This window comes from Lupinus angustifolius, chromosome LG01 (genome assembly GCF_001865875.1).
Source record: "Lupinus angustifolius cultivar Tanjil chromosome LG01, LupAngTanjil_v1.0, whole genome shotgun sequence".
NCBI lineage: Eukaryota > Viridiplantae > Streptophyta > Magnoliopsida > Fabales > Fabaceae > Lupinus > Lupinus angustifolius.
In genome coordinates, this window is record NC_032009.1 from 28827692 (window position 1) to 28841944 (window position 14253).

Consider the following 14253-nt stretch of genomic DNA (forward strand, 5'->3'; position numbering starts at 1 on the left):
ATAGAGTTTTCTACATTTTAGCCGTAAAAACATGGTTTTGATTCCCATTTATTCATGGGGATATGTATGAACAAGAAATACTAGTCCTGATTCCCTATTTTGATAAGATTATATTTCGCTCCTACATATATTCATGAGTAATAGGAAATTAAGACTATTTAGTTTTAGGCTAAAAAAATTGTTGGTTGGGTTTGTTTTATTTTAAAATTCAAAGAGAATATATTATGCTTTATCATAGTTTGTCATCCCTACCTCAAGCGAATGAAGTACAACCCTATGTTCGCTAGTCCATCTCAACTTAAGATGGAGAAAGCACGATAATGATCACACTCACTCTTACAATCTTTAATGGTTTTTCATTATAAGTTTTAAAGAGATAGTCAACCATATATCATAATTTACTTTATCCAATTCATGAGAGTGAAGTAAAAACATATATCCGCTACTACATCCCAACATAAAGTGTAGGCAAATATTATTTTAATTGTTACCATCACATTAGCCATTATTTTATTTATGTTATTCATTTCTTTTCAATCATTAGATTAAAATAGGTAAAAAGATGTCATAAAAACTCACTTTTCATTTATTAATCATTAAAAAGGGAAGAAAATTAATTATTGCATCGAAAATATATTTTTATATTAATTACTTTCACTATTACAAAACATTTATCATTTTACCATTTATTATTATCATTTATTAAAAATGATATTTAATTAAGTATTATTTATTCAAAAATATTTATTATTATTATTATTATTATTTATTTGGAAGGAAAACTAATAAATGTATTATTATCTAACTATATAATAATAATATTGTGGTATACTTTAATGTGTTACCTTTTTTCCCCTAAAATTATCATCTAAACGGTGCTTAGATCTTCTTTAAAATTCCTTTATGTTAAAAAGTAAGAAAATTAATTTGTCACAATCATGGAGGAAAAGTCGTATAAGTCAAATTTTTTTTCTCGAATTATTCTTTGAACGACTGTGATTTGTTATTTGTATTCTTTAAATTTCCTTTTCCTTTCTAAAGAGTATAAAAAAATACATTACCATAAAGATGTAGGAAGGGTTAAGATGAGTCATTTGTTTTCATGAGATCATCCTTCGAAAGGTATGAGGTGTCAATATTGTTCTTTAAACCAATTAAAATATACCCAACTCAATCATATCTTTTTCTACCTAAAGAATTATGTAGTTTTGATTTCCTCATCGTACATAAGGATAAGTAAGTGCTAGAAAACTCTTGTCAGGCATAAAAAATGTTTTTTTTAATCTTTTCTATATAAATAAATAATAACTATAAATAAACATACATGTTTGGGTATAAATGATTCATGCAATTAATAAAGGTATTATCTTAGTAGAGATGAGCAGGACTCGACCCTACCCATTCAACCAGGTTGGTTGATCATGATCGAACCCAAATAGGGTTGGGTCTCGTCGAGTCTAGGGTCGGTTTTAGGTTTAAAAATTAGCGTCAGTCAATATTTAGGGTCGGGCAGCGGTCAAGAATGACCCAGCCCGGATCTGCCCCATGCTTACTCACTCTTCATGTTTGTATGTATTTCTATTCAATTATGTATAGAGCATTGACATCTCTTGGGTAAAAAATATCATTAATTCTTTAATTTTTCATCATATATGCATGATTAACGATATATAGACATATATTATTTCATATGTCAAATTACATATTCATATTAGTAAATAATATTGATAAGACTTTATCTAAACATGGTACTCATTATATTTAATTGGGTATAGGGTCGGGTTCGGGTTTAAAGGTTGACCTAGTCAACATTTAGGATCATGTTAGATCTGGATCTAGGGTTAGGTCTGAGTTCAAAAAAATGACTCAATCAACCTTTAGGGTCGGGTAAGGGACAAAATAACGTATTCCAAAATTGGGCATGGAGAGAGTTTTCTAGATTTTGTCTACAAGACTCCGTTTATTTGAGAGATTACGGTAACACTCATCTATCATTCTCCTCCACACATGTCCAAAGCGCTTAAGATTCTACCATGTTTTATCTCTAATGCATTCATTTCTAATGTCTGGTATGTTCAGTCATCTAACGCAAGATTCTCATCTCAGTTACAAGCATTTTATTCTCTTGTTGACATTTTTCCGCCTAACATTTCATCTCATATAGCATTGTATGTCTTATAACCATGGGACAAAACTTTCGCTTAAGTTTGAGTGATACTTTTTATTACCTATAATACTCAATGACTTTATCCAACTCATAGATATGTCATACTTTTACACATATGCAAACCACCTAAGATTCTACCATCTTTTCTCATTAATGCATTCTTTTATAATTTTTTATATGTTTACTCATCCAATACAACATTCTCATCGTGTCTAGAAGCATTTTATTCCCTTATTGACATTTTTCAGCCACATTTCTTCTCATATAGCACTGTAAGTATTATAACCACGTGAGACAAAACTTCCTTTTAAGTTTGAGTGATATTTTTTATCATATATGACACCCAAAACACTCAATGATTTCATCCAACTCATAGATGTGTCATTCTTTTTGTTTATCCTCATCACCCCTTTAAATAAATAACTTGCAATATCATCCTCATATATCTCCCAACTTCAACTCATATTCTCATTACAAAAGATATTTTTGAGATATGGGTTCCATTGAGGATGATGCTTCTCTTGTAGAAAAGGCTCTTCTTCAGGTTCAATACTTTGTGTGTTATTAATTTTTTTGTTTTTTTATTTCTAAATGGAATAATTGAGATTTTAAGAGCAATTTGAAATGGTCCATATGTTTTTCTTTGTTCTTTTTGGTTGAAGGGAGTTTTATCATAAAGATGAATAATGAACCATGTTTTATTTTGGGTATTAAGTTAATGTTTGTTTAACATTAGATTCCTTCAACTATGGTCTATCTATGGATTAACCCTTAAGATGTGAAAAGCTGCAAATAACCTCCTTAACTTTTGGAGGGGTGGAATTGTTAATTATCATCATGGACCAAAGTTAAAAGGGTTGTCTTGTGTAGGAGGCCTCCCACTAAATGTGGTCTAATTTAATGATTTAATGCAAAGTTCCATATTCTAATATACTTTATGTTCGTTATTAGGGTAAATGTTATTACCAGTAACAATTGAGTTTTTTGGATCATTTTATCTACAATTTCTTTAGTGCCCGAAGCCGTACTCCCATCACTATTTATGTATCTTATAATTTCTAGGAAATTTAGAATAAAATTATGGGGAAATTGAATTGCTTTTTTATACGTAAAATTTATTGAAAGTTTGTGGTAAGAGAATTACAACAACATAATACATCAACAATTAAACCAGACTAAACAAATTTTTTTCCTACTGTCATGCTATTATGCTACCCAACCCCGTGCAGTTGGATTGATTAGGGCATTGGTTACTTATAATAGCATTTTAGTCAGAAATTTGAACTGAAATTTCATTCAAAGCAAGACATACTTCTCAATATCCAGAAAATTGAATAGTTTAACGACACTTCTTAAATTGAGATAATGGAAAGAGTAACTGGTCTGTAGGGGGTGTGAATTCAAGCAGCTCTTGTGAAATTTAATATTAGTAAAATGGTGTGAAAGGTCTTTCAGGTAATTTGTGCATGTAACTATATGCTATATCTTTGAATTTAGTCCTCTCCATTCTCCTCTTTGTATTTATTCCAATCTTATTAGGTGAATATTTGTGACTCAAACAAATTGAAGTCGCTATGCTCACAATTTCATTGGTTTATAACTTTTTATAATATTATTGCTTAACAGTTTCAGTGTTTTCTTTTATTGTTTTATATGTGGAACTTAACCACCTATTGGTCATATGGGTAACATTGTCGTATGATCAATGCATAATGTATTTTGCTCCCTATATGCAAAAGTTATGTTACTTGATGTAGAAAATAGGCTACTGAGTTACTCACAACTGAATCTCAATATTATAGCAATATCAACTGTGGTAGTTAGTATCAACTGTCTTAGTTTGGATTTGAATATATTGTTCACTTAAATTCCATTGTTGTGCTTTCCCTTTTTCACATATTCTTATATTTAAATATTAATGAAAGAGATTCAAGGATTAGAAAGGGAGAGGAATGGAAGGGGAAATGAAGACAATTATTTTCTTTGTTTGGAAGTGTGAAATTTAGATGGGGAGGATAAACTAATGATAATGTAAGAATATTTTTTATTTTTTCTTAAAAATATAATTAATAATAAGAAATGTACAATAATATATAATTATATAATTTTACTAAAAATATTTAGATATTTTATCTCAAGAAAAACCACAAATTGGGGGAAATATATAAAAATAGACACATGGAGTCATATAGAGGGCTTGAAAAACCATCCAAAACTTTCTTCTCTCCATTCAACTCCCAAAGGGGAAAATTTTCCAAAGTCATCGCTTCCCTTCCAAAACCAAACTTCCAAACAAAGTCTGAATGTTGATATGTGAGATTTAACTTATTTATCAAGAAAGACAATTTTCATGTTTATTAGTTTAGAAAAAAATAGTCTTTTCCTAGGAAATATAATTGTTTATTTTAAATCTGAAGGATGAAGAGAAGAAACAATATACAGAAGATGACACAGTTGACTTTAAAGGAAGGTCTATTCTTAAGCATAAAACCGGCAATTGGAGAGCTTGCACATTTATCCTAGGTAATTTTCTTCATTTCTCTTATGTATCAATTAATGTATTTTGTTGATCACATTTTTCTAGTCAACCTATCTAGTGTAACTAAGGCTTGGTTGTTGTTGTTGATCATGCATCATTAATCATAGGCACTGAGTGCTGCGAACGTTTGGCTTACTATGGTATTGCAGCAAATCTTGTTACCTATCTTACCCACAGGCTACATGAAGGAAATGCGTATGCTGCAAGAAATGTGACAACCTGGCAAGGCACATGTTACCTTACACCTCTCATTGGAGCTGTTTTGGCGGATGCTTATTGGGGACGATATTGGACAATAGCTGGTTTCTCCATAATTTATCTGATTGTAATTACAATATTAGATTTATTCTAGTTGTCAAATAATTTTTCACACTCATCTCTCTCTTAATAACTTTTGGAAGAGTCCTATTCAACTTCTTAGGTGGATGAAACAAAATAAAAACATGCAGTATGCCAAGGTTTTATTTTTGCATAAAATATGTGGGTGCATTCTAGGCATATGCATAATATAGCGGTTTGCATAATGTAATTTATAATGGTGATAATATCTTAATGGATCATTTCTAGGTTTTTTTTACAAGTGGAATACTAAGTATTTTAGATATGTCATTGTAAATAATTAGAAAAACATTGAAGGATAAAGGGAGACCCAATACATGAAATTCTCATCTAATTGGACTTGGGGAGGATATATGTTCTTAGCTTTACTTTTTCCAGTGAAGAAGTTGTTTCCAAGAGAATAAGGTAAAGGGTATGGTAGAAATTTGGAAAATAGAGAATCAAATGACTACTTTTAAGTGTACCCAAACTTCCTTCCCATTGGACTGCTTCTATTATATTTCTTACTATGGAAGTAAGGAAGTAGGGAATATTTCTTTATTAAAAAAGGAAATTAAGAATTCCATTTATTCACTAAACATAATTAGAAATTTCAGCCTCACTTTTGAAAAGTTATTGGCTTAATATTAGCAATTTATTATTCTTCATTATTCTCTGTATCCTTTACATCTATATGCACTCTTCAATTGTCTTTAAATATAATTTGTGATATGGTTGTTTCACTCAGGGGATGTGTATCTTGACTCTTTCTGCATCTCTTCCTATATTGAAGCCGATTGAGTGTTTGGGTTCTATATGCCCTCCAGCTACTCCTCCACAATATGTTGTGTTCTTTATTGGTCTCTACCTAATTGCACTTGGAACAGGTGGAATAAAATCATGTGTGTCATCTTTTGGGGCAGATCAATTTGATGACACTGATTCCCAGGAAAGGATTAAGAAGGGATCCTTTTTCAATTGGTTTTACTTTAGTGTCAGCATAGGGGGCGTTATATCTAGTACTTTTCTAGTGTGGATTCAAGAAAATGTAGGCTGGGGTCTTGGATTTGGCATTCCTACTTTATTTATGGGACTCGCTATTGTAAGCTTCTTTTTAGGTACACCCCTTTATAGGTTTAAAAAACCTGGGGGAAGCCCTATTACAAGAATATGTCAGGTTGTAGTAGCATCTGTCCGGAAAAGGAACTTAGTTGTCCCTGAGGATAGTAGTCTTCTGTATGAGACACTAGACAAGAACTCTGTAATAGAAGGAAGTCGGAAACTGAAGCATAGTGATGAACTAAGGTAAATTAAATGTCTTCTTCTTTTTTCTTTTGTTGATAAATAAGATCAATGTCTCCTTTATTTTGAATTTGCTACTGTACTGTTATTAGCTTTATGTGATAATGTGTAAAAATATATCTTATTACAGATGTTAAATGTTTTGTAATATTATTGGTAAAATGAAATTTGTCTTCTCACCCAATTCAATATTGATTGGGTTAAGTATTGAAGTCTTAGATAAGTTGAGAATATGAGTCATGGGTCATTTAACTTGTGCAATCCTCCTCCTATTAGGTAGATTCTATCTTAGAGTTACTTAGACTCAATTATTCTAACATATTGTTTAAGGGTAGTGTTAAATATGAGTATTGCTCTAATATTTTAGAAATTGAAGTTGTTTATATTTGTTAAGGGATGACATGTCAGTTACATCTAATTGAGACTTTTATGGATCATTTTGGTATAGGTAAGATCTTATAGGACATGATAACAAACATTATCCAGATCTATAAGGAATTTTGTAGTGCATACCTGATACTAGAGTATTATTAGCTCTCTTACTTTCATCCATCAATTTCCATACTACAATATTGGTTATTGTTTTAAATTATGGTGCTGATCGTGATTATGGTCATAGTTGTGATTCAAAAATAAATATCACACTACAATTGTGATAATCCAATTGTGGCGATCACCGCAACTCATTGTAGAATTATTACCATGGATTTTATTTACCTATTTGGAGTTACTCTTTGGTGTTGGAAGAGGTTGGTTGGACATTGGATCTCGTTGTTGAAATTGGGCAAGAGTCAGTCTTGAACCGCCTTAAATGCGTACCTGAAAAAAATGGACTCCGACACTCAAGTCAGTGTATGCTTTAGAGAAAGAAAGTAGAGCGAGAGTCATTGTGTCTTCCTTATTTGTTGTGGCTTCCTATATTTATAGGGTGGTCGAGTGGTATGTACTCCAAGATAAATTATTTCATCATTATTGATGGCATGCTTTATACTTCCTCAGAAAAAAGTGAATTTGGTCTACCTCTGCCATGTTGACAATGTGAATATGTACTCCTCAAGCAGTACAACCTGACCATTAGCATATAAAAACCTTTTCCTGTGTTGTAGGTGTTGAGTCAATCATATCTTGTTGGTGTTGTCCTCCCCTAGTTAGCTCAACTTTCCGGACATGATCAACAGTCGCATGGACTTGATCTTATTTGTCCGGTTGTAGATCTGGTTCCTAATTGTTGGTCGTGATGACCAATGTTGGCATTGGGATGAAACTAGAGTCATGTTAGGATGTATTATATGGGTCAAAATTTATCATTTATATTATTGTGTTAGCTCCTGGGTTTACTTCAAACCAAAGGATGTTGTCTTGGCTTTGAGTCATTTTACACATGACCATGTAAGGAGCTTCAATGGCTAATGATCTACTTAAGCATATGTAGATGATTTTTAGGATGCTATCATGCTAGGTTTATTAGAAATTTACTCTAGTTCTGCAAATGAAATTCCTCTCAGATATGATTCACCCCATTTTTGCTATTATTTTGTCAAATAAATGGAGACACATTAATTTACTTTAAATATAATATTATTTTGGTATGTGAAGGGTATTTGTGTCCAGAAAACTAGTTTGACTGCTTAGTGGGTGGATAGTTTATCCTACTCTTTTCTATCTAGGGCCCCACATGATGCCTCTAAACATAAGGGAGGAAGATGCTTTTTATGGCATTTAAATTATTAAATCTTATATTAAATGATAGTTTATGTATTGTACGGGAAAATAAAGTGGTAGGTTATGTGAGAAACAATGATGGTTTTGAGATCTAGATATGCGTAGGGGAAATATTATTTTTTTCCATTAGCTCTTTTTGTAATATATTGTTTTTTCGATAGTTTGGTAGGATGCATTGCTTGTGAACATTCTTGCTTTAGATAGTCTTTTAGTGAGTTGAGAAGTCCCATAGTAAAATTTTATTAGTTTTTTTCCTAATAATAATCTATTATATAATTGATAATGGCTAAAGTATTTTACTTGTTGCAGAAGATTTAATACTTGTTTGAATATATTTCAGCTTCTTGTTCTCTAAAACTTCATTTCTTTTATTTTAACGAAGGTGTCTTGATAGAGCAGCTGTAGTGTCTGATGTTGAGCGTAAACAAGATGATTATTCTAATCGGTGGAGACTTTGCAGTGTGACACAAGTGGAGGAATTGAAAATTTTGATCCGCATGTTTCCAGTTTGGGCTACTGGAATCATTTTTTCTGCTGTTTATGCCCAGACAACATCCTTGTTTGTGGTACAAGGAAGGATGATGGACACAAGTGTTGGTTCCTTCCACATGCCTCCAGCTTCCCTCGCAAGTTTTAATGTGATTGGTATTCTTTTTTGGGTCCCTGTCTATGACAGGATAATTGTTCCAATTACAAGGAAAATTACAGGTAAGGAAAGGGGCTTTTCAGAGTTGCAAAGAATGGGAATCGGTCTTTTTATTTCAGTTCTGTCTATTTCAGCAGCTGCTATTCTGGAGATAACACGTTTAAAGCTTGCAAAGAAGCTTGACCTAGTTGATAAACTTGTTCCTATACCTCTTAATATATTTTGGCAAGTCCCTCAGAATTTCTTAATGGGTGCAGCGGAGGTTTTCACACTCGTCGGACAACTCGAGTTCTTCTACGACCAATCTCCAGATGCTATGCGAAGTTTATGTAGTGCACTCTTATATCTATCTACTTCATTGGGGAGTTACTTGAGCTCTTTCATTGTTATCATAGTAACTTACTTCACTACACAAGGTGGAAAGCCTGGATGGGTTCCCAATAACTTGAATGAAGGTCGACTTGATCAATTTTTCTGGCTTATGACTGGGCTTAGCATCTTAAATATGTTGGTATACATAGTAGTTGCCAAAAGGTACAAGCAGAAAAGGTCTTCATAAGATTTTAAAGGCATTTTATTAGGAGTGGAACCATATTCTGATATTTCTTCCGGCCAGGATTATGAAATAAATTAGATCCACAATTTTATACTTAACTTTCTTTTTATAATTTTTATTTTTAATAAAATGAGACTTTTTAATTAGGTACTCATAGGCAATCCGATCAAAAAGTTCACAATGAAAACCTAGTTTTTCTTAAGAGAATTATTCAACTATATTTTACTTATAAAATTGAGATATTGACTCTCAATACTAATAGAACTCAATCCTAATGACTTATCAAGAAGTCACAAAGGTTATAAAGTCGCTCAGGCCATACCGACCGAGCTCTCGTAATGATAGACTTACCCAATAACTAGTAATCCTAAAGTTTGGATAGTTTCGCAACCAATACCAAATTGGCCTATTTTACTCATCCTCAATTCATATATAAACTTATTATGTACTAGGAACATATTTATATAGTTCCTAAATGAGAAACCAAGTTCCTCACTTCTCAACTAAGTCCTATCAATAAGTTACTTGTTATTCAAGTAGGCTAGTCCTTACTCGAATAACTCTTATTCTAGACATAGAAAATATATACATATTTTCCATCAATAAGACAAAAAGGAATGCAAGCATATATCGACACATATATCTATATGTATCCTACCTATTCCTATGCCTACCTAACTAGAAAGCTAAAAGGTGAGATGTGACAGGTCTAGCCCTGTTCCCTAACATGTTTGATGTTTCGGCTCTCATGTCCCTTTGGGATGGTTACGATGACTAGAATGATTTGAGCTTGAGTGAGCTCATCTTCTTCATTTCCCTATAAAAATTCATGTAACTCCTCTTCTTTGTCCTTTGTTCTTTTCTTCTTTCATTGTCACGGTGGAGTAGTTGTGGGGTTTCCTACGATGGACCAGTATAAGGGCTGTGTTGGTTAACAAGGACTCTAACTTCACCTAGAGGGGATGAATAGGGGCTTAATAAAAATTTAAAATAATTCAGATACAAAAGATAACCATAGAAATTATTTGTCCTAACCGATTAAATTTCTACTTAATCAATTGACAAAATGATTGAGTTAATCGATTAACAGAAGGCTTAATCGATTAACCTTGCTGATTTTCTTGAAATTCATTTGTTCTTGATGTAATAAGAAAACAATGATTAATCTGATCTAAAACACACTTAAATAGGTCAATGATAGTGATTAATCATGCAAATACACTTATCGATAATATTGATATGAATGTTATCAAATATAACAAAATACAATAATTGCGCGAAAATAAAAGTGTAGGGAAAAGGGAGAAAGTGAAATGACCGCTTTATCTTGGTTCGATTGCCAACCACTACAATCTACATCCAGTCCTCCTATGCTAATATGAGAGATTTGCTTTTAGTAAGAAGACATCGAATGTCTTATACAAACACTTCTTCCACCAAGATTCTCTTGGACCTAGCTTCTAATGGATACCACACCACTTCTAAAGAAGTATACCCATAGAGAATTCTTATTGAATCTGACTCCAACCTAGGATTTCTTCCTAAAATCTTCTCTTCTTACAAGGTGATGCCTCACACCCTAAGAGACGAATCTATAAATGAATCGGTAAAATGTGTACAAAATTCTTTGCACCTTGATGTGCTAATCATACAATAAATTCAGAATCAATAACCTTTTGATGAATCTCACAATATGAGAGTAAGGAAAATGAATGATTATGAGAATCATAGGAAAATCTTTGGAAACTATGAATGCTTGAAAAAAAAAAGCTTTCTAGCACACTTTTCAGAAAAACTCTCTTGAAAATTCTTGTATTCGTGTGTATCAAACTTGTATTATTGTTTCTATATCAAGTGTGTTTGCCCCATGGGAAATGGTAGGTAAAATATCAATCAGTTTCAAACTGTTTTCTGTTGAGTTAAAAGATTATATGAACACTTAATCGATTAACATTCTGTTATAAACATTCAAGATTCCAAAACTGGATCTGCTTTAATCGATTAACCATGTCTTTAATCAATTAATGAGTTTCCCATTTACAAAGACTCAATCGATTAACTAAAGTATTGATCGATTAACGTTTTTCTGAGAATACCTCGTTAATTTTCCATGTATGTATTTTGAACTTAGATTAATGCATCAAAATCATGTATGTATTCTAATACACTTAAATCATGTATGGATGAAAATATCATATGCATTATGTTCATTACTATATTATGTGAGATTTATCATTAGGTTCATCCAACTTAGATTCTACCCATTGAAAGCATCTTAGGACCTAAAGAAATAAAAAATTTACTCTATCTTTGTTGATTATTTTGAAGCTTTAACATGAGTCTTCATGTTGTTGTAGTTGATTTGTCCTTGTCCATTGTCTTTATCAATCTTTAAGCTATGTCTTCATCAAAATCATGTCATTGCAAACTTGTTGTCATCAAAATCATGTCCATTGTCTTTATGAATCTATAAGATTTGTTTTGAGCTTCAAAATTATCTCCCTCTCACTTTAGCATGCACTAGGACTGCCCAACAAGCAACCAAACATCCAGCTAGATAGGACAACCTGGTACCAAGCACCTACCTGATCAGGTCAACCTGTTCAAGCAGGCAGCTTAGTGGTGCCACATAGGAGCATGACGGTGTGCACCCAACAAGTTGGCCATGTTGACTTAGCCACGAAGCAAGGCTTACCTCATGCATGACCTCACTTCACATGGCCTTTACACAATTTTCAGATGTAGATCACAATAGCTAGCCCATGTAGCTGACCATAGCCTTGGTCAGTCTATAAGAGGCAGTTGACTAAGCTGCTTGGTCAAGGAACCAAACCCATGCAGAAGGGTGTGACTTAATTTATTCAACTTATTACTTTTGGTTTTTTTATTCTTTAAGAAGTTCTTAATGTAATTTTAGCTTAATCACCTAAAATATGATTTAAAGATCCAAAAATGCTTATTCTTAAAGGTATTGACAAGTGAACTAAAAACTATAACCTACACCTTAGTCCACTTGCCATATCAAAGAATCTATTTTAAGCAACTTGTATTCAAGACTAAATAAAGTTAATAGAGCCTGAAGTACGGTGAGACAACCTACTCTGACGAGTGGCGGTTAATTATTATTTAGTGTATTATACAAGGTTTGAAAATCATCTTTTTCACTCTAGGACACTAGATGGAATGTTAAAGACATGGTGTATGGAATTAACCAAAGTATAACACATAACTCGCATAAAGTCTTCAAAATCATTTAAGTTGAGAAATAATTTCATCTTTCAAACTCAAACTTCTCCTCAAGAAGTTGTGAATATTAGTTTACATTTCTTTGTCATGTTTATGCATCAACATAACCAAAAACCATAAAAAAAAGTTGTTAATAATTATTTATGCTATAATATGCCTATATGACTATCTTCTATTATAAAATTCCCTTTGGTTCGACATAACCTTATACTATACTATAATTGAATCGTGAAAGAGATGCACATGTAAAATATAGTAAAGTGTTATCAATAAATTTTAATTGTTAAAAATATAATTTATTTACAAAAGTGCACATCAATTCAGGATTTGTAACTTTGTGAATAGAAATAACATAAAAAAGTGTAAATCAATCAATGAATTGTTACTTCACTAAAAGAGTGATGAATTAGTAATTCTAACCGTTAACATTTACTTTCTATCATTTACTTTCCGCTACTAACATTTACTTTCTGTCATTTACATTCCTCAACTAACTACTAACTCTTTAATTTGTTAATTTACATTCAGTCATTTAGTATTCTGCATCTAACAATTTATTTATTGCTTTATTCTTTTATTTTTTATACCAACCCTTCGAAAGAAGTGATACGGTTTATTATGAGACCAACCCTTCACAAGAAGTGGTATGATTAGCTTCTAACTTTATTCTTTTATTTTTTTTATTATTCTTTGATACCAACCTTTCTTAAGAAATGGTATGGTTAATCTAATAAAAAGAGACTAACCTTTATGGTACGATTAAAAGGAACCTGAAAAGGGAGTAAATAAATAAAGTCACTACTCTATAAATTAGTCATCACTCATCACTCAAATAAAACATGCATTGACAACCCGAACTAGGATGTCCCGAATAACCTTTTCAACAAACTGGTGCTGTAGCCGGGGAATTGTTTTTAATATAATTTTTTTACTTAGTATATTATATCATTAATAATTGTGCATAAAAAATTTATTTTTACTTTTTGTACAAATTTAATTTCTAATTTGTATAAAAATCTAAATTACAATTTTTTTAATAGTTATCTTTAATTTATGTTCTTACTAATCTCTTCCTTGGAAATAGACACAAGTCTCTTTGTGCATGATTTTAGGAACAAACAGGTAGAATGGCCAACAATCAACAAACTACTGGTGGTTCAAGAGCTGAGAACCAGCCCACTGTTGGAGGTTTTGTCAGTTTCACACCTAGAAACATGATCAGTATAGTAGGCTATCTGGCAATCAAAAACCCCAAGAAATGAAGTATGGATTGGTGTAGCTAATGTACGCTAATCCTTTTGTTGGTTTGGATCATGAAGATCAATATAATCACCTTACGAAGTTCTATGAATTGGTAGGTACTGCCAGAATTTTTGAGGCAAAAGAAGATACTGTATTTCTCAGTCTTTTTCCTTTGACTCTCATTGGAAAAGCCAAGGAGTGGTTCTTGGATCTACCCCCACATATCCCGAATAACTAGAACCTAGTGGAGGAAAAGTTCATGAATAGAGAATTTTCACAAGGGAAGTTTGTGGATTTGAAGACTGCTATCTCAACGTTTGTGCAACCAACAAGTGACAGTCTTTGTGAATCTTCGAATAGATTCAGATCCATGCTAAGGAAATATCCAAACCACTGGTTTGATGTGCAGACCGAAATCCATATCTTCATACATGTACTACAATAGCAACATAAGTGGATCTTGAATGCAACTGCGGATGGGAAGCTGTTAACAAAACCACCATAGGATGCCATTA

The 14253-nt window shown here is 32.2% G+C and overlaps 1 protein-coding gene across 1 annotated transcript; it reads left to right on the forward strand.

Annotated features, from left to right (window-relative positions):
* LOC109359734 (protein NRT1/ PTR FAMILY 8.3-like) lies at positions 2622-9305 on the forward strand. The gene is made up of 5 exons (XM_019604428.1): positions 2622-2711; positions 4585-4690; positions 4814-5031; positions 5773-6329; positions 8431-9305. The coding sequence occupies exons 1-5, from the start codon at positions 2661-2663 to the stop codon at positions 9251-9253; spliced, it is 1755 nt and encodes a 584-aa protein (XP_019459973.1). The 5' UTR covers positions 2622-2660; the 3' UTR covers positions 9254-9305.